At 46.1% G+C, this 21,135-nt stretch overlaps 1 protein-coding gene across 2 annotated transcripts in view; it reads right to left on the bottom strand.

Moving 5' to 3' along the window:
- Positions 1–21,135, bottom strand: part of DIDO1 (death inducer-obliterator 1) — a 1,822,440-nt gene that overhangs the window by 635,844 nt on the left and 1,165,461 nt on the right. For both annotated transcript variants that reach the window (XM_044089904.1, XM_044089905.1), the window contains exon 12: positions 8,760–9,261. In XM_044089904.1, the coding sequence (XP_043945839.1) occupies positions 8,760–9,261 (502 nt within the window). The remainder of the gene's footprint in view (positions 1–8,759; positions 9,262–21,135) is intronic.

Below are 21,135 nucleotides of genomic sequence, written 5' to 3'. Positions count from 1 at the left end.
AAAAGGGTTGAGACCCTGGCTGTTAGCCCAGATAGAAAATCGTTTCCACTTGCTATTATAGATTTTCCTGGTGGACGGTTTATGAGCCGCTACCAGAATAGTTTTCACTGGTGACGAGATACCGGGAGTCCTTGCCATTAGTGGAACTAGATCAACCAAGCCGCGAGCTTGAGGTTTACCAGGTTCAGTGTTGGGCACCCTGTTGGGTGCGAGATCAGATCTGGAATGGGATCCAGGATTAAAGGGGAAGAGAGACTGTGTGACCGCAGGTATGGAAACCAGATTTGACGAGGCCAGAATGGGGCTATGAGGATAATTTTGCTCCCCAACCGTGCGGCTTTCTGAATGAACTTCGCCATGAGCGGAAGCGGGGGATAAGCATAGAGTAGACCGGGAGGCCAAGCATGAATCAGAGCGTCCCTTGGGCTCTCCCCTTCTGGGGGAAGAACTGCGAAGAACTCGCTGCATTTTGTGTTTTGGGGAGTAGCAAAGAGATCGCAGCGAGGCCAACCCCACTTGTGGAAAATCTCATTCGCAACTTTCGGATTGAGAGACCACTCGTAAGGACTGAGAATTACTCGACTCAATTTGTCCGCCAGGATGTTGGATCGTCCCGGAATGTGCGTTGCTATCAGAAAGCGGTTGGTGGATATCACCCATTCCCAAACTCCCATGGCTTCTCGACAAACAGGGTAGGATCTGGTTCCCCCTTGTTTGTTTATATACCAGACCACTGACATATTGCCTGTCTATTGCAATGGTTCCTAGAGGCAGAAGGTCTTGGAGAGCCTGCAACGCTAAAAGCACTGCCCTCATCTCCAGAACATTTATGTGCAAGGCGGTCTCCGACAAGGTCCACGTAACCTTGGACGTTTCTGCCCAAACAATGCCCCCCCCCCACCCTAGGCGAGAAGCATCCGTGGTTAACGTGGCCTGGGGAGTGGGAATCACAAAGGGTCTCCCTTGCCTGAGTTCTGAGGAGTGAAGCCACCAAAGGAGGGACTCCCTGCAAACCCTGCTCAGGGGAATGGGAGTATTCAATGGATGGTGTAACAGTGACCATTGAACTTGCAGTGTCCATTGTAATATACGCATCCTTAGGCGAGCATGGAGAGAGAGGCCGATAGCCGCTGCCATCGAGCCTAGTGCTCTCAGGACTAACTCCGCCGGCGGAGCTTTGGTGCGAAAGAGCCAAAACGGAGTGAGAGGCTGGACAGCCTGTCCGAGGTCAAGAAGGCCCGAGAAGATCGGGAATCTAGCCTGGCTCCTATGAAATCTAATGCTTGCACAGGATGAAGAAAATACTTCGGTATGTTGACTGAAATGCCCAAGCTGTCGGCAAGAGACAGAACATAGTCCCTCGCGATACAAAGTTGATGCCTGTTGGTTGCTGTGAGGAGCCAGTCTAGGTACGGACAGACCCTTATGCCCTGAAGCCTCAGGTGGACCGCAACCACTGCCATGACTTTGGTGAACACCCTGGGGGCTGAGGCGAGTCCGAACGGAAGGACCCTGAACTAGTAATGACTGGCCCCTAGCCGGAAGCGGAGGAACCTCCTGGACCGTCTGTCCATTAGAATGTGGTAGTACGCGTCCTTGAGGTCTATCGAGCACATCCAGTCGTTCTCCTGCATTAAGGGGAGAATAGATTGTAGAGTGACCATACGGAACTTTTCTTTGGGGACAAACATGTTCAGGGCGGACAAGTCTAGAATGGGCCTGAGGGCCCCCGTCATTTTCGGCACTAAAAAGAACCTTGAGTAGTAGCCCGATCCGGATTGGTCTGAGGGGACCCGCTGGATGGCTCTTTTTCTACAAATTTGAAATCTCTACAGTCGCCGCCTCTCTTTGATTGGGTGGGACATCGGGGAGGCGACCACCTGAGGGAGGACGAAATAGGAAGGGAATTTTGTAGCCTCTGGAAATAATTCGGAGCACCCATCGATCGTTCGTGACGGACTCCCACATTGACAGGTGCTTCGTTAAACGCCCCCCAACTGCCTCCAGAGCTGGACAGTCGGGTAAGCTATCAGGGCTGTTGCGCGGGTCTCTCGGAGAAAGGCTCCCTAGACCCGAAGTTACGCAGTCCCCCTCTGCCTCTGGGCCGGCGTCCACCCTGCCCCCCTCTGCCTCTGGAGGGCGCGGAGTCCGAAGCTGGATAGGATTGCTGAGACTTGCGGAACCACAGCTTCTTTTGCCCCCTCTGATTCCTTGAGTAGGAACGTTGGGGGCTCGAGAAGCGGACTCAGACGGCAGACAGCGTCTTCCCGTCCTTCTCGCTTTGGACTTGGAAAGCGAAGAGCCGTCAAAGGGTGCATTCGCAAAGGACGCCTTGAAAGGTTCCGCGAAATTACAAAGGCGGAGCCAGGCGTGGCGTCGCAAGACAACACCTGCCCCGCTGGCCCTTGCGGCTCCCTCCGTAGCATAAGACAGTAGCTGCATGGACGTATTTGAGATGGACTTGAGTGGCCATACGAGTTGAGAACACGGTTTTGTCCTCGACCAACATGGACTCTGGTGGAGCTGCAGTGTATTCCTTGATCAAATCCCGTTGCAGCCTGATGACATGCGCCATATAATTCAGCACCCTCACAGAGAAGGTTGCTGAAGCAAAGGTCCGCTTCCCTATATGGTCCAGCGCCCGGGACTCCTTGTCCGGCGGGTGGACCATGAAGCTCTCCTGGGAGAGTTCTCTCTTAGTGGCAGCAGCCACCAACATGGCATCAACTGGAGACCATTTAGCCCAAGCCTGCCTATCTGAAGGGGGGCTAAGGATTTTATCCGGCCGGCGTGGGATAGGGTCCACGGTGTCAGGCTCCTTCCAAGCCCTGGTAGTCAGGAGATCTACCAGGGGATCTGCCGGTGGGGACACCCAGGAGGTAGATGGGCCCGCTTCAAACGCCTCCAGAAATACGGACTCATCCGAGGAAGGTTTTTGGGCAGACTACACCCCCCAATACGCAACATTTCCATGATGTCTCCAAAGGAGACATCCTCGGGGGGTGACCTTGGGAAACCTTCCCTTTCCTCTAAGTCCGTATCTGTGGTGACGGACTCGGGGGAGTCCATGTGCCTCCTTTTACACGTCCGTTTACGAGGCACCTCTTCTGTGGGACTAACAGAAGAGGGCGCGTCAACGGCCTCTTGTTCCTCCGAGGGAACCAACTGGAGGGTCTGAGCAGGCTGTCCCAATGGAAGGATGATGGAAGGTAGACCCGTATGCAGTGAGGGAGCGGAAGGATCCAAAGCCCGGGTCGGGGACCTGGAAGACCTCGACAGTACCCTCTCCACTACCTCGAACGCCGAGGGAGAACTACTCTCTTCTGGCCTCGAGAGTTGTCTCCTCGGCTCCGAGATAGGGATCGGGGTCGGAGCCGAAGCCGTCGGATCCGAGAGGGAGGCGCTCTCCGACATAGGAGGCGCCGAAGAGGCACCCGCTCCCACGGATCCAACGTCCGGCCCACGGCCCAGAGAACTTGGATCCGAGATACACGAGGGTATGGTCGGCGTCGAGAAGGCTTGGGCCACCGACGCCGACAAAACCCCGGCTCCGAAAGGGCCTGGATCCGAAGACTCCAAAACTGGGATCCGGGTTGAAGGAGAAATCGGGGCAAATATTGAAGCTGCACTCCCCCCCTGTGGGGGGAGGGGGGGCAAGAGCACCCCCATCTGCATTTGGGTCTGCAGAAACAGACGCATCATCCTGTCCATAGTAGATCTAGAGGAGGTTGTAGAGGCGGGCCTGGAAGGCCGCCTCGACGACCTCGAGGGTGATCGGAGCTCCTCCTCCGGCGAGAAGGAAGGGGATCGGAGCCGAGAAGGAGAAGGTCCGGACACCCTCAGGGGCGATTTAGCAGTCTTCGATGGCGGAGCCGAGGGATGAGGCTCGGCTCGCCTCTTATGTCTGTGCTTCTCCCTGTACTTTTCCCTAGAAGGAGAAGACTGAACTTCCCTCGTACTCAAGGCAACAGTGGGAGGTTGAGTCCCAGCCTGAGTCGAGGGAGTCAAGGGTGCCGAAGCTACCTGGGCGGCCTGCACCTTGGAGGGAGAGGAGGGAGAGGCCTCCTCCGGGGGAAGCAATCCCGCCAGAATAAGCCTGTTACTCCTGTCCTTCACAGCCCGGGGGTTGAAGGCTGCGCAAACCTGGCAGTCTGACGACAAATGGGCAACCCCCAGGCATATAACGCACTGAGTTGTGGCCATCAGCTGGGGAAAGCTTATGGCCACACCCAGTGCACTTAGAAAAAAAAGCCTTATGGCCTTTGGCCATTTTCCTAACACACACACACACACGCCCAAACACCAAGGGGAGGGTTAACTGAACCAAGCGCCAATCCCGAAAATAAAAAAGGGCAGAGAAACACTCTCAACACACACTTTTTTAAATTTGTCGAAAAATTAAGAAAAATTAAGAAAAAATTCACTTCCCTGCTACTAAGCTCAGGAGCTCTTCTCAAGATGCTTGTGATCAAGCCACGGCAAAAACGATCTGAGGTAGTGTGGTGGTGACAGGGGATTATGGGTAGAAGGGAGGAGCTAGGAGCTCGGATCTTGAAGCTTGGAAAGCTGCCGGTCGGATCCGAGGTCAGATCCGAGACCCACAGGTTGCAGAACAAATGAAGTAACTACTTCAGAATGAGTGTTTGCAGCAAAATAGATCTGGGGATATGGAGCAGTGCAGCATGGGATACCTGCTTAGCCCAGCCAATAGAAGACTTCGAGCTAGAAAAGTTTGTCCGAGTCGGAGCAGATATTCGGCTCTGAACCCACGGGTAAGAATGCGAGGTGAGATGGACTACATACATAGAACAATATGGTGAGTACATAACTTGTTTTCCACTACTGACAGCACCCAGTTGTCTGAGGTGATTTCTTTCCAAAGGGGCAGACAGTGAGAGAGAACGTAAGACAAGGGGAGTAGGGCAAGGCAGTCACGCTTTACCATTATTTCTGTCCTGAAAGGACTTTGTGCTGGTTGAGAAGTAGTAGTCCTTAAAGAAGGTTTCCTGGTCCCTTTCCTAAGCCTACTAAATGAAGGGGGGCCACAGGAGGGGCCCTTCTGGCACAGAATGCCTTAGCAGGATAATTTCTGTAGAACTTTGATATGGGAGAGACAGCAGATATTTAATGTCCTGCAGCTCTTTGCTTTTCTCCTGCAGATTTTTAAAAAAGCTCTGCAGATTGCTTTCCAAACATTAAGTTATTGTCAAGAGGAGCATCTAGGAATTTTGACTTTAAAATCTTCTGGCAGAGGTTGGAGCCTAAAAGCCAGGAGTATATACACACAACTGATGCAGTTGCAGCTGATCTAGCAGAGGCCTCTGCTGCATTCTAACTGCATCTGATGGAGCGCCTGGCCACCTGGGATGCCATGGATAGCTTAGATGTTACTTCAGTTTTGCTAGGGGACTTAGGCAGGGAGCTGAGAAGTGTACATGCTTGGGAAACCAAGCCCATAGGAGTTTGGTAGTTAATAGCTCTGAAGGCCAGGGTAGAGGAGGTATAAGTCTTCTTGCCCAGCCTATCTACACATTTACTGTCTTTATAAGAAGGTAAAAGAGATGAGGGAGGGAGCAATCTAGATAGTCTATCTGGGGCCACAGCTATGACAGCAGGGTCTGTCGGGGGGGGGGATTTACAAGGAATTTGTGGTCCTCAGGCACTTTCCAGAAACGGTCTTGTCTCTTTGGAGCAAGTGGCTGGGAGTCAGGATTCTTAGTATGAAGCAAATGCATCAAGGTATGCAGTGATCACCAGAGGAATGGCAGATGGGGAGGGTTGATTCAACCTGCAGTAATTCAAATTATCTTTTTGGAGTTTCTGACATTTGGGAAGACTCCCGTTTGAAGTATTCTTTCATCTTAGTGATGGTTTCGCTAAATGTTATGTCCTCTGGAGGAGAGTCTCCAACAGAATCCTCATCTGGAGAATATTATTCCAGGGGTGAGGCAATTTGTGAAGCATAGGAGATAGAATCCTCTGAGCAAGATGAGAGAGCCTCCTCTTCTTCCTCTTGGGGGAAAGGAATGGGTGAGTTAACAAAAGTAGGCCTTGGGCTGAGCAAAGGAATAGAGGGGGCTGAGGATGGTGTATGCCTTAGGGCAATGAAGGCCTGCATCAGGGATTGAGTAAAGGACTGCCAGTCTAGTTGACATTCAGGTAAGGGTAGATAAATACCTTAGTTTTCTGTCTTCTTTTAGGAGGAAAAGTTTTAGGAGACAGGGTAGGCCTAGAATCTAGGGCCTTAGCAAGTTAAGGAGTCTCCCATTCGAGAATAGCCGATGTCTCAGCTATCGTCACGGACATGCCGATCAGCTACCTCAAGGGAGGCTGTAGAAGTGGATGGCTCTAGCAGGTGTCCCTCAACCTCTACATCGGCGGTTGGCGGGGAGTCTGACGACAGAGAGGCACTGGTGGTAGGCCGTGAAACTTTGGCCTTTTTCTTTGGCGGTTCTATCGGCTTTGCCAATTCTGGATCCATCCTAACAGCTAGTTTCTTAAGCCTTTGATTTTCTAAGTACAATCAGCCAATCAAGTGCAGGCAGCGAAATGGCTTCCAAGAGTTTTAGGGATGAAGGATTGGCAGATGGCGCAGAAGTATGGTCGTGTTCCCAGTCTAGACAGAAGACGCAACGGTCGTGGATGTCTTTATGTGGAATTTGACGTCCGTATCAACATTTACTTTTCTTAGTTGACATCGGCTAAAGTAAAAAGCAGCTAACCAAGCTTCAAGCAATAATAGTAAGAAATCCCCAACAGGGTAGTTAGCTTTGGACGTCTTGATAAAGAGGAGCAATGCGATCGATCTGATGTTCGACTGCGGCAGAAAAATTCTGTGGTCTGTGCGTGAAGACGTCACATTTAAGGCCCCTGGTTTATGACCCTGTGTGTGACATTCCATGCACCAACAGCAACCAGGCTGAAAGCTTTTGTATAGGAGCTGATATTTGGGTCGCCTGAGGAGGAGAATCCCACAGCATGAATACCGCAACATGAGAATAGAAGGACATCTAATATATTAGAAAGCCCTGAAATTAAACGCATGTCTTTTTTCTTTCCACTTACAATCAATCTAGCAGTCTCTCTTTTTAACAACTCAGAGATATGCATGGAAGTGCCCTAGGGTTTATAGGTAGGTACTAGGCTATCGGCCCAAGGGCCTACGTAAGCCTAGCCAACAAGGTTCCCTGGCTTACGCCACCCAAGAAAGTTATTTTCCTGTGCCACTGTCGAGCAGAGACACAGAAGTGATCCCCAGGGTGTATTTCTTATTTCTCATCCACTCCAAGATTTTTCTTGAAGAGTGCTAATGAAGAACTCTGCTTGACATAAATGGGTAGCCTATTCCAGAGTATGGGAAGTCTTTGGGACTGGAATCTATCCCTCCAGTATGTCCTGTTTATTGTGGTGACAAGGTTTAGGTCCCTAGTGTGTGTAGCTCAGTGGGATTGGGATTTCTTTAGGTTTAGCATGTCCAACAGCTCTGGGTTTGACATAGCTTTATATGTTAGGCAGAGAATACCTCGGAGTAGGCGATATGCTATGGAGTAAAGCTTGAGTTTTTTGAGGCGGTCAGTGTAGGGCATTTGTTTGAGGCCAGTAATCCTCTTTGTGAGGTACTTCTGTGGCCTTTCCAGCTGCTGCAGATGTCTTGTGAGGTACATTCCAAAAGGGGCGTTGTACTCTATAATGGGTCTAATGAGTGTCGAGTAGAGGGGAACAATGACCTCTTTTTGCCTGGATGAGAACTTTTTTATGATGAGGTGTGCCACGTAGAAGGACTTCCTGACTACTGTGGCGATGTGACTATCAAAGGAGAGACTACTGTCCAAACTACTGTGCGCCAACATTTAAAATGATGTACTACAGAGTCCTATACATCTATATTATGCATGCCTTTTCTTCTTGCTATGCAATCAATGTTTATTTTGGTATTCTCACTGCTGTACTACAAAAAGTACTGTGAAACTGCTATTTTCCTTGCTTCCCATATTCAGCATGAAACCCTAAAGCACCTTCAGAATAATATAGAATATGCTGCCCCTTGTAATACAAATTAAGTTTGTTAATCAATAAAAAAGCATATTAGGAAATAATGAAATACAAAGATCTTAAAAGTGCTACTCATACAGCATGTTTCTGACCAAAAATTTATCTCAGATTACACACACAGCAGAACTTAAAACTTGACTGAAAGAATTATTAAAATCTGGACATTGGGGAAAATTATGCAAGGTTATTACTTCAACAGATTTTGGTACTGGTCCATGATGTTGCTTTGCTGCTTTAAAATACAAGCTTGACCATCAAGAATTTTAAAAAAGTGCTACAGAAGAATATAATTGTTTCCCCCAAATCTATCCAAAGCTTTCCCATCCTTGTCTGAAAGGAGAGAATGGTGTTAACCACCCAAGTGTTAGGAACAACCTATTACAAAAGCATCAATTTTACTTTCATTCAGCTGATTAGGTCGATCTCGGTGGAGCTACACCCCCCCCCCCGAACACCATAGAATTAATAAATCTTATTAAAAACTTGGTTCACTTAAAAAAGCTTTCCAGATGCATTAAGTGCAACTACTTTAAAAATGACTTTAGGGAAATGACACACCCATAGCTGTATATAAGTACTGTGTACAACGGAAGAGCTAAGAATTGAAGACTACAAAACTAAGGGTATTACTCACTCTTAGTTACAAGCATGTTTACAAATTCTGTTCAACTGAAATTTAATCACGAGACAGCATCTAGGTTACCTACTTGTTAATCAAAGACGAAGTGGGCTTCATTAATATTGATTTTGGAATGGTTAAAGTTGTCAAAGCTGTTTTAACTGCATCTGGCTTTGGTTCTTCACTTGCACTTGATGTAGCTCCCAACTTAGAAGTAGACAAATCTTGAGGTGGGGTCACTGTGACAGCTGGACGACTCACTGCAGTTCTAGGATCCCTGCGTGAAACTGTAACAGTACTACCAGTACTAGCAGTACATCCAGTAATCTGAACTGATAAAGATTCCAAACTGCTGGACTCTGATGTAGGAAGAACAGTGGCAGCTTCTGTAACAGTCCGAGAACTTACTGAGGAGCTTGATTCTGCAAGATACCCAATAGAATCTAGCACAAGGTCCAACTGCTCAGTACCTGAGAACAAACCTACTGTAGTTTCTGGCTTGGAGTTTGACTCTGGAACTTTAGCAAAAGTTGCTGCAGACATCTTTAGCTTTTTTGGTTGAGGCTCCTCCTCTGATGCTGTAATTTGGCCTAGAAAACGAACAGAAAATGGTACACCATTAAGCAAAAAAAACTGCTACACTGGTCAAAAACATCTGCACCGTGGGGTGGGGGTTGTGGAACAAAAACATGTACATCAGGAGCCACAAGGAATATAGTCCACCAAAATACAAACCACTCTGAAAGCAAATATTCCAAATTCAGTTAGTACTGGTCAAGTTTTCAAATGAAAAACATCTGGCTAGTTAGTCTAGAACTATAAAAATTCAACTTGGTATCCAGACTAGTTAATGCTTCCATAGTTCTTCCAACCCATTAGTTTACTTTTGTGAAACCAACACGATCAGCAAATAAGTCACTGCTAACAGCAAACAAGAGCAAAGTACAACATTAAATTACTGCACAAGCTATCAATCTCCTTCAAAACAACTTACCATAACAGCAGATATTAGAAAAAGATCACTTTTGCAGAACTACTTAAATGTAGGATATTTACCACTAGGTGGGCCATCTGTCTTGGCCATTTATGAGCTTGGGGGCCTTCTAACTGGCACAGCATATATATCCACTGAGGGATAATCTCCCTGATGCAGCATGCATCCACCCCGGCCCTTTTGCACAGTAGGAGATGCATGCCTGTGCAACCTACAGAGTCCCTCCCCCCACATAATTTAATTACCTGTAAAAGCTATATAAGAGCATTCACAAGACTAAGTATGCACCCAGAGTAGTAGGCAAATATCTGGCAGCTAGACAAAACTATGGTAACTGAGGTAGGAATGGAGGAACTATCCTCATCCTCCAAACAAACTGATGAACTTGTCACCTAGCCCTGAAGGAAGAAATGGGGGTGTAACTGAAGGGAAGGAAGGAGATAACCTGCAAGGGAAATATTACACCAGATCGACATGACACCCCCAACATGTGAAGGAAGGACGGACTCCAGGTCACCTCAGCAGAGGTGCAGTAGGTGGAAAATGGTATTGCATCAATGATCTATTCAATTAACTACTATTATGGCAAGTTAACTATACAACTGTACTATATTTTTCATTATGTAACTGAACTTAACCATAACAGTAGATGTCCTACAGATCACTATTACAGTATTTCTCTCAGATTTCCGGCTGGGGTACCAAAGCTTTACCCTCCCAATGGTGTAACGTCCGACATATGACCTCAGCTCATGTGCGTTGGGATATATGGGGTGATTTTACAATGTTAATCATTGCTTTTATACACTTCCTAAAATCACGTATTAAGAAAAGCATAATATACCTAAAAAGCGATTTTAGTTAAAAGTCAGTCTTTTTGCGTGTATGTTGTACTTTTCTTAATACTTGACTTGGGAACATGGGTTGCAAATAGGCAGTGTTTTCCTTAACTACGATTTAGTTTGACCTAATCAGTAGTAGTGTGTGGGTGGGTACTAAGTGTTCTAAAATAGACTTTTTATGGCCCTGTTTATATTGTTTGCCTTGAACACACTGGTTTAAAATTAAAGAATACATACATTTTCCACACTTACTTCTAAGTGTATAAAAGCAGATACGTTTAACATTGTAAAATATTTTTTTTTTTTTTTTTTATTGAAGATTGCTTGTCGGTGACGAATAAAGGCTTGTTGCTTTGGAACACTACTTGGTTTTCATAATTGTGGGGGGAATTATTGTGCCTGAGCTCATCAATGAAGTTAAGACCACTAGTTTCTCTATTTTTTCCTTCAGTACTCATGGTTGAGAGGTCGGAACTAGACAGATTCCTATGCTTGTTCATTTTTGATACTTCTGATATACAGGATAGACGGGCAAGATCCTCAGACTATTTCCAGGCCAGCAGTCTGAAGACAAGAGGAAACTGGCCAGCTTGGGGGAGCACAGCTAGAACTAGTGGGAAACTCCACCAAGAAAGCATGTATGCATATGTTTGATCCAAAAGTAAGACACATGGGAGGGAATACAGCAACACTGATCAGCAGGACGTCTACTGTTATGGCATGTTCTTACACAGCTATACTATACCCTGCCTAAAATCACAGTTGCTGTATTCATCACAGATGGGTGACTCCCAGAGCAGACAAGAGGATAGGGGGTTGGCTGGCTAGAGTGAAAAAGACGAACTGTACAGGAAACCAAAGAGCACTAATCTGCATTTACTGTTTAGAATCTTAGAATCTGCTGTCTGAGGTTCTGACATGCCCTTATGCAAAGATTAACAAAGAAACCAGATATTTGGTCATTTGTTTGTGGTAATTAATAACCCTGAATGCTAAGCTGAAGGTGGTGTAAACTTTCTTATCCCACCTATCCATGGCCCTGCTGTCGTCTGAGGGGACGGCAATAGCAGTGGGATGCAATCTGGATGGCTTATCTGAGGAGAGGGAGACTGCTGCAGGGTCAGTCATGGGACATCAGCAATAAAACCCCATCTGTGATGAATACTGCAACAGTGATTTCAGTTAGGACATCCAACTTGTTTCTACAGTCTGTTAAGGAATGCTGACCAAATGCTTTACAGTCAAATGTTCAGTCAACCCAAACAAGCCATGTACTGGTCATACAAATCCTGGGGGCTACCTTATGCCCATACTGAACACATTTCTTAAAACTTTTTCTTACCTTTCAAATCCATCTTTTAACAAGTACAATTAACCAACTAAACATAGCAAAAACAGTGACTAGAATAAATCAACTGAAAATAAAAGAAAAGCGGCAGACCAACACACGACTAAAATAAAATCACCACCACATTTAACTGAAATAGGCAAGCGCTTTCTCGACCACACTGGTCACGTCATCAGACCATTACAAAAACAAATAAAACAGCATAATTTACATACACTCAATCAATACTGCATCAGTTCAATTAAAATATCAACTAAAAGATTTAGAACTTGCATCAAACCAGCCTATTAACTCAACACATCTCCACACTACACATGGAGCAAAGTTCACCGTCCTACGTCATAGCAAAGCTAAAACCTTAAAGGCACACACACTACTGAATGGGATGGTTTCCATTAAGCCAGTTTTGAAATCAAGAGGGCTACCCAGATTAAGTTAGATATGCAGTTTGTCCTGTAAGTTGACAAACTAATACAGTTGTGTTCATATTTTATCTAGTCACTGTAGGTCTTTGTGCACCTTTAAGGTTTTAGCTTTGCTATGATGTGATGACGTAGGATGATAAACATTACTCCATGTGTAGTGTGGACATGTGTTGAGTTAACAGGCTGGTTTTGATTACCAAGACTAAACATTTTTTTACCCTTTATAAATCAACTCCTAAACACCAGCTGCTCCACACAACTCTCACCTACACTTAAATCTGACAATAACTCAAAAATACTGCAAATTCTTTTAATTCATAGGGTTACAGCCATTTACAATCCCATGTTTTTAGCCTTTATATTGAGAACAAATAACCAAAGGAACAGAATATTTACATGCTGCTTTTGTACATGAAGGACAAAGGTGCTAAAACCAGTAGGGTTACCACCTGTTCCTCTGCCCAGACAGTACCTTTTGGGCAGCTGTCTCCTCCACAAAATACTGAAAAATGGCAAATATTCTAAGATTTTAAGCAAAAAACATTTTAAGTTTTCTTTACTTATTAAATAAAATAATTACTTTGCATCTAACACACCTAAGTGTTATCTAAAATACCATAAGCAAATCAAATGATACAAGAATAAGCTTTTATTTTGGGAAAAAAATTGAAGTTCTGTCCTTTGCATTGGTTGTGGGTACAGTATATGCCCTGTTAAAGCTCGTTTCTACAAAAATGTCACACTTAGGCATTTGAAAAGGTGGAAACCCTATAAACCAGGGTGAATTTCTGGTTATTCATTCATTTCTTGAAATTACATTTGAATAATGTAAGACAAGTAGTTTGCTTTATGTGGCGTGACAGACTTTCAAATAAAGAGAAGTTGTGTAAAATCTTACTATAACCATAGATGCCCTCATCTTCCATGTTGCAGTATTCTGTACAGATTGGTTTGCTCCTCTTGTTACCCGAACCTGTGGCCAACGTTACCCGAACATCCGGCCAGTATACAAAACTTTGCAGTCACTATATGGACATCTGATGTGGCTAGCACAGCATGAGCCATAAAACTGATGGCTGCGCGCACCAGTCCCAGAGAAGGTAGTGAAAGTCCTGTGCCATCCAAGAAGGGAAATGCCTGGTATCAGGAGGGGTATGTGAGAGGGAAGGAATGCCACTGTGGGTGGATTTGGATTCCCTTGTCCTGTGTGAGGAGGTCCACTCTGAGGGGTAACTTGTGGTGACTGCCCTTGGATAATTTGCAGGAGAAGGGGGAACCAACGCTGTCTTGGCCAATAGGAGTCACCAGTAAGACTTTCAGCCTGTCCTGCTGGATCTTCAACAGGACTTGGGCATCTGTTGCCAACGCCAGAGGTTCTGGTAGTCTGGTGCAGGAGGAAGGAAGCTGCCTGTTCATGGTAGAGGCAAACAGGTCTATTTGAGGTGTACCCCATCGGTGGACAAGGTTCAGGAAGACATCCCTGCGTAGCATCCATTCATGGAAGATTGACATGGGTCTGCTGAGGGTACCTGCCTGAGAGTTTTGTTGGGAAGGGATGTAAACTGCCTGAAGAGCAACTCCCTGACTGGTGGCCAGTTCCCACAGAAAGAGAGCTAGTCTGCAAAGTAAAAAAAAAAAAATGGTTCCCCCCTGCTTGTTGAGATACCGCAGTAGTGTGGTATTGTCTGTGAAAAACTTTAGGGGTCCCTGATGGAGCTTGTGTTGAAAAACTTTCAAGGCCAATAGTATTGCTCTTATTTCCCTTGTATTAACATGCTCTTTCCTGTGTAGTTCTGGCCAAACACCCTGCACCTTTTGGATCCACAGTGTAGCTCCCCAACTGAGGTCTGAGTAGTCTGTGCACATGACCTGTGTTGGTAGTGGAGGCTGGAGTGGAAGACCCAGGTTGAGCTTCACCTAGGTCAGCCACCAATGGATCTCCTGTTTGAGACAGGGCAAGAGAGGCACCCTGTACACCAGGGGGTGGAAGTGTTGGGTCCAAACAGACCTAAGGTACCACTGCAGTTTCCTCATGTGAAGTACCAAAAGTAGGTATTGTGTCAGGCTTTCCACCTTTTGAGGTGGAAGGAAGGCTTTCATGATGTCTGCTTGAATTCTGCACCCCAGGAACAATGTCATGGGCAGGGTACAAATGGGATTTTGGGTAATTTATCTGAAACCCTAAGGACTGCAGGAGGCCAATGGTTTTCTGTAACTGGTGCAGAAGGGGCTGTTTGCAGTCTGCCTGGATGAGTAGGTCTAGGTAAGGGAAGATTGGATCCCTTGAGTCCTGCAGAAGACAATCACTGGTGCCAGACATTTGGTGAAGACTCTAGGTGCTGCGGACAGACCAAAGAGCAAGACTGAGAACTGACAGTGAGCAGAGGCCACTGAGAACCGGAGGAAACTCCTGAATCTGGGCCTAATGGAGATAGGCATCCTTCATGTCCAAGGTGCCCATGGACCCTTGAAGAAGGATTAGAGGGAAGAGGGTTGGCAGTGTAAGCAACCTGAATGTGGGTACATGCAGGAAGAGATTCAGATATGAGAGATCTAGAAATGGCCTCCAGGGCCCATCCTTCCTTGGTACTAGAAAGATCCTGGAGTAAAAGCCTTCTCCCAAAGCAGACTGTGGTACTGGCTGGATGGTGCCTTGGGCCATAAGGTTGTCCATAACTGGCTGTAAGAGGTGGAGCTGTTCTTTTGGGGGCTAGGAAACCCCCCGTCTTTGGGGAGGATGATCCAAGTCATGAAGTACCCATGTTCTACTACTGACAGTACTCACTTGTCTGAAGTGATGAGTCTCCATGCTTGGAGATCGTAATGAGGCGAGAGGGGCGGAGGGTGTGGTGTGGTGGGGGAGTCTGATTCAAGCTTGGCAGGTAGTCGCACTCTACCTGCCCTGTCTTGAAAGGGCATCCTTTGGCTGGTAGACTGAGCAGTCCTGGCAGGAGTAGATTGTTTCCTGGGAGCTTTTCTTGGTCTGGAAGAGGAAGCGGGGCCTGAATGCTTCCTGATAAACTGGATCTTAGATGGATTAATTCCTTTGAAACTTGGGAATTGGAGATACAAACAGATGCTTTAAGTCTTGCATCTCCTTACCTTTTTGTTGCAAGGACTTAAACGAGTTTGCAACGTTGGATCCAAATAGAACTGAATTGTCTAAAGGTGCATCTACTAGTTTAGCCCTAAAATCATCTGGTATAGGATGGAGGCATACCCAGGAATACCTTCTTAGGGCAGAAGCTGATGCTGCCGACCTAGCTGAGGCCTCAGCAGCATCACAGCTGCACCGGATAGAGTGTCTGGTCACCTGAGAGGTCAGGGTAAAGTATAGTTTTGTACCTACCATAAATGTAGATGTTTGAGTGTTCACACTGCTGCAGTCATTACACTTGGGTTATCCTGCCATTAGGCGGTCCCGCAGTCGGCCTGAGTTCCAAAATCTTGGTCCGGTGTTAGCTGTTGTCGCTTCTTCCCTGACGTCAGTGCGCCAGGGGTATATAAGATGCATCCGACGCCATTTTCTTCAGTTTTTCTTGCCCCAGATGTCAGGTGCCCCCAAGTAGATAGGCAATACATATTGCTAATCAAAAATATACAGTAAAAACAATACCTTCAGTTACCAGCAAATACATCCCAAAGGTTGTATAGGATAGAAAGGTATAGATAAGTCCAGCTAGTTCAGAGGGGATGGAGGGAGGGGTAACCTGGACTGCAGCAGTGTGAACACTAACATCTACATTTATGGTACGTACAAAACTGTACTATGTTCATCGTGTTACACTGCTGCAGTCATTACACTTGGGTAGAATCCCAAAGCAGAGGTTGGGTGGCTGGTCTATAAAGAGTTGGGATTGGCTATGAGGCCCTGCAGAACTGCAGTGGCAAATCCTGCTCTGGATTTAGAGTAAAGAGGCAGGTGGTAATGCTTGGTAAAGGTGTGCACTGAACACCAAGTTGCAGCCTCCAAAATTTCCTTGGTAGGTACTCCTCTGAGAAAGGCTGTTGAAGTGGCTGTTGCCCTGGTGGAGTGTGGCCTAATGTTATTTGGGACTGATTTTCCATGCTGTGTGTAGCAGTACCGAATACAGTGCCCTATCCATTTGGATATAGTCTGCTTTGAGAAAGCCTTGCCCTGTGATCCTTCAGCATATGCTGAAAACAGTTGCTCAGTTTTCCTGAAAGCCTTTGTTTTGTCCAAGTAGAAGCGTAGCTGCCTGTTTATGTCCAAAGAATGCAGAAGTTTCTCCCCTTTATTCTGGAGGTTTGGATAAAAGGTTGGCAAATGGATGGTTTGGTTAAGAGCCACACTAGATATCACCTTTGGCATAAAGGTAGGGTTTGTCCTTAAAGATACCCTGTCCTGATGAAAAATTATAAAAGGTTCCACTGCCATTAATGCCTGTAGCTCTGAGACTCTTCGTGCTGAAGTTACTGCCAGGAGCAGAACTGTTTTCCATGATAAAAATGATAAAAAGTTTAGATCGGCTGTATTGGCTGGCTCAAAAGGTGGCAGGGTCAGTTTTTCCAAAACGAAATTGAGGTCCTAAGTTGGTGTTGGTGCTCTCTGGGGCGGTCTTGTGTTTTTAGCCCCTCTGAGGTACTGCTTTAGCAAGGGATGAGAGAATAAAGGAGGATCCGTGTTGTAATGTGCTGAAATGGCAGAGGTGTGGATCTTAATTGATGAGAAGGATAAGCCTCTGTCCAGCATCTCAGTTAAGTATTGTAAAATCTGAGGAATGTTTGGAACAAGAGGGTCAAGGCTTTGAGCCTGGTTCCAGGCGCAGAATCTCTTCCATTTTTCTGAGTAAGCTTTCCTGGTGCTAGGCCTCCTGGCCTCCAAAATGACATCCATAACCGTTTTAGAGAGAGGTGTTGTCTGCTTGACTAATGTATCTGCCATGCAGCCAGGTTTAGTGTTTTGAGCTGACTGTGCAGGATCTGACTGTTTTGCTGAGTCAGAAGGTGTGGAATTTGAGGCAAAATCCATGGTGGGCCTTGAGCCAAGTTCCTTAAGATAGGGTACCAGTGCTCGCGTGGCCAGTCTGGAGCAATCAGGATCATCTCTGTTTTTTCTTGTCTGGCTTTTAGGAGTACCTCTGAAAGGAGAGGCAGTGGCGGAAGGCATAAACTTTTAGGTTTTTCCAGCTGAACAGAAGAGCACCCACTTTCCATGCTTGTTTGTGATAAGTCCTTGTGCAGAATTTTTGTAGTTGGCAATTCAGTGGGGAGGCAAAAAGATCTATGTCCGGGCATCCCCACTTTTGCATTACCATGCTGAAGATTTGTGGATTCAATTTCCATTTGTGAGGGTCCATGATATTTCTGCTTAGGTCGTCTGCCAGAGTATTTTTCTTTCCTGGCAGGAATTGTGCTTGCAGGTGAACTTGATACATTAGAGCTGTGTTCCACAAGGTCATGGCTTGCCTGCATAAGTGATAAGAATGAGTGCCCCCTTGCTTGTTTATGTACCACATTACTGTGGTGTCTGTCTTTAGTAGTAATTGTCCTGGATGTAGAAGGTCCTTGAAAGCTGTTAGGGCATTTTGAACAGCCAACATCTCTTTTTGACTGATGTGAAGATGCATCTGGTCTGTGGTCCACTTGCCCTGAATGCATTTTCCTGCCATGTGCGCTCCCCCAGGCATAATCCGAAGCATCTGTTAGAGTTTGCCTAGCTGTGGGTTGGGTAAAAGGCTGACCCTTGTTTAGGTGACATGCTTGTGCCCACCATCGAAACTCCTGTTGTAGGCAGGGCATCATTGGTATTACTGCTTCTAAACTGTGAGAGTGTTGAGTCTAAACACTTTTCAGGTACCATTGTAATTTCCTCATATGCAGTCTGGCATATGGTAGTAGTAGTATGCAGGATGCCATGAATCCCAGGGCCTGCAGAATTTTTCTTGCAGGGAGATGGGACTTTCTTGCCAGCAATTGAAAATATTGAGCTAGTTGAACTTGTTTGTCTGGCGTGAGGTAAGCCATCTGGGCCGTTGTATTTAAGCTGGCATCCAGGATTATATCTGTTGCGAGGGTACTAGTTTTGACTTATTTTCGTTTACTGTGTACCCTAGAGAAATTAGCAACCTTTTTACAAATGCCAGATGCTGTAAAAGAATGTCCTGTGTCTCTAATTGAATGAGGCAGTCGTCCAGGTATGGATATATTTAAATTCCTTTTTGTCTGCAAAATGCAATTACTGGTGCCAGCCACTTTGTGAAGACCCTGGACGCAGTAGATAAGCCAAAGGGAGGTGCAGAGAATTGGTAGTGCATTGTACCAGCTTTGAATCTGAGGTATCTTCTGCAATTTTGTCCGATAGGGACATGCAGGTATGCCTCTGAGGTCCAGAGTAACAAGCCAAGCCTTCTTGCCCAACATGGGTAGCTGCTGCTGTAAGCATTCATAATTGAAAGATCTAGTATGGGCCTCCAAGCCTTGCCCTTTCTGGGGACCAGGAAGAGTCTCGAGTAAAATCCTTGATCCTTGTTCCTGTTTTGGTACTTTTTGAATAGCTCTAATGTCCATGAGGGCTAAAATTTGTTTTTGTGCCTCTGCCCATTGATTTTGTGGCAGGTCTGACACTCCTTTTAACCTTGGTAAAGTATGAAAGTGGAATCTGTAACCCTGAGACACAATATTCAGGACCCATTTGTCTTGGGTGATTGTTTGCCAGTTTTGAGAAAAAAAAGTGCGAGTTTTCCCCCTAAGGGGGCTTCCAGAAGGGACGTGCTTGGCGTATGAAGAGGAAAGTCATTGTGACTTTCCTGTAAGGTTGAGACTTGTCCTCACCACCTTTTGGGGTTGAGGTGCCCCACTGTCGTCGTCTGTTTGAGCCTTGGGATTGAGATCTGCCTCTTGGGCGTCTGTATCTGCCTCCCTGTGGCCTGTCTGACACTGGAAAGGACAAATTCTTTGTTGGCCAATTTCTGCTAAGCCGAGGTGGCTGTACCTGTAAGAAATCCTTGACTGTTTGCATAGATTTAGCTTTATCCTCCATTTTCTTTAAGACCTCTTCTGCCTTAACACCAAACAAAGTATCATGCTGTAAAGGAGCATCCAATAATTTTGCCTTAACATGATCAAGTAAACTTTCTTTTAACCAAGCATGTGTTCGAATCACAGAACCTGTAACTGCGGCTCTACAAGAGGCCTCTAAAGAATCAAAACCACATTGCAGAGTATGTTTTCCCACCTGTTCAACTGCATGCAATAAATCCTGCATTTCTTTACAATCAGGAGCTTCTGAGCTTGCAAGCATTTTCTGTTTTAACTGAGCCATTAAATATTGTTGGTACTTAAGCATGTGAAATTGGCAATTTAAAGCTCTTACTGCTAAAGTTGCAGAAGTGTATACTTTCTTCCCCCATCTATCCAAAGCTCTGGAATCTCTGTCAGAGGGTACTGGATTTTTTGCAATGGAAGCCTTAACCCTTGGACCCTGGGAAATAGTTTCTGGATCAGCAGAAGGGTTTTTGTACAGAAACTTGAGTGTGTCAGGGACTCTATAATACCTATCTGGCTTGGCTGGAGCAGGGGGCAAAGAGTCAGGAGATAAACTGGATTCAGAGAGTACATCATCCACAATATCTAGTACAGGCAGAATAGCCAGGGGCCTGTGTTGAGGCAATAAGAGGAAATCCCTGAGCCTTTTCTTGGATTCTGAATAATCCTGGCTTTCCCAATGGAAATGCTCCCTCATGGCATGTAAAGTTTCCCCAAAAGAATAACCCTCAGGAGGAGAGGCTGAAGGGATAGATTCTTCGGTATCAGAGTCCTCATAGGGGGGGAGAGAGTATCTCTGGTCTGACGAGGAATCAGAGGAAATGGAAACCTGATCAGAGGAGTCTGTTTATCCTGCATAGGCCTTTTCTCAGGAGGGGGATGGGAAACCCCTGATTAGAGTAATGAGGTATTCGGCCACTTTAAGCATCTGTTTCTTAGGCATAGAGGACTGTCCAGGAGAATGCTGTACTTGCTTCTTTGTCTTTAATGGTACCTTTGTCTTGGCTGTTGTTTTAATGGTAAGTTGTGAAGGTCTGAAAACACCCTCAGAAGCCAATACCTGCTCAGCGGCTCCGGACCCATCTGAGGGATTAGTTTCCGTAGGCCCAATACCTTGAGTTTCCGGAGGCCTAGATGTCTCCACATGGGAGTCGGCAGCGGCCTGTGGCTCTGAGGTAGCAGTTGTCAGGGGCTGCGAAAGCGCCTCACTGAGAACCGGCGACTAGCCTAGAAGAGGTTTAGTCGTCGGTTTTGGACCTCGGATGCCTGTCTTTATCCTTGTCTCTGCGTTTTTTCGATATTGAGGTCGTCTGCTGATCCGACGGCATCGTATAATTGAACCTTCGGCCAAAGTAGTGCAAAGCAAAATCAAAACGTCTTTTTATACTGCGTTTGTTAAATCTAGCACAAAACCGACAACTACTGACGTCGTGATCAGGGCCTAGGCATGGAATACAGTAAGAGTGGAAGTCCTTATGAGGTATTTGCTTCCCACAAGAAATACAATTAACTTTTTCTGACATCTGCCTGAGGCAAGAAAAAAAGTTTCCCCAACGGGGTACTTAGCTTTATTGAAGACTTTGGATCTGAAATTCAACTTCGAAAATCTCAGGATTCAGCTGACCAGCACTTACGAACTGATTCTGCTTCGGGCACCGCGTGGCAAGAAAGACTGAAGAAAATGGCGTCGGATGCATCTTATATACCCCTGGCGCATTGACGTCAGGGAAGAAGTGACAGCAACAGACGCCGGACCAAGACTTTGGAACTCAGGCCGACTGAGGGACCGCCTGACTGCAGGATAACCCAAGTGTAATGACTGCAGCAGTGTAACACGATAAACATCA

The sequence above is a fragment of the Protopterus annectens genome, chromosome 12.part0 (assembly GCF_019279795.1).
Source record: "Protopterus annectens isolate FY-2018-M chromosome 12.part0, PAN1.0, whole genome shotgun sequence".
NCBI lineage: Eukaryota > Metazoa > Chordata > Ceratodontiformes > Protopteridae > Protopterus > Protopterus annectens.
This window is presented reverse-complemented; position numbering and strand designations above follow the sequence as displayed.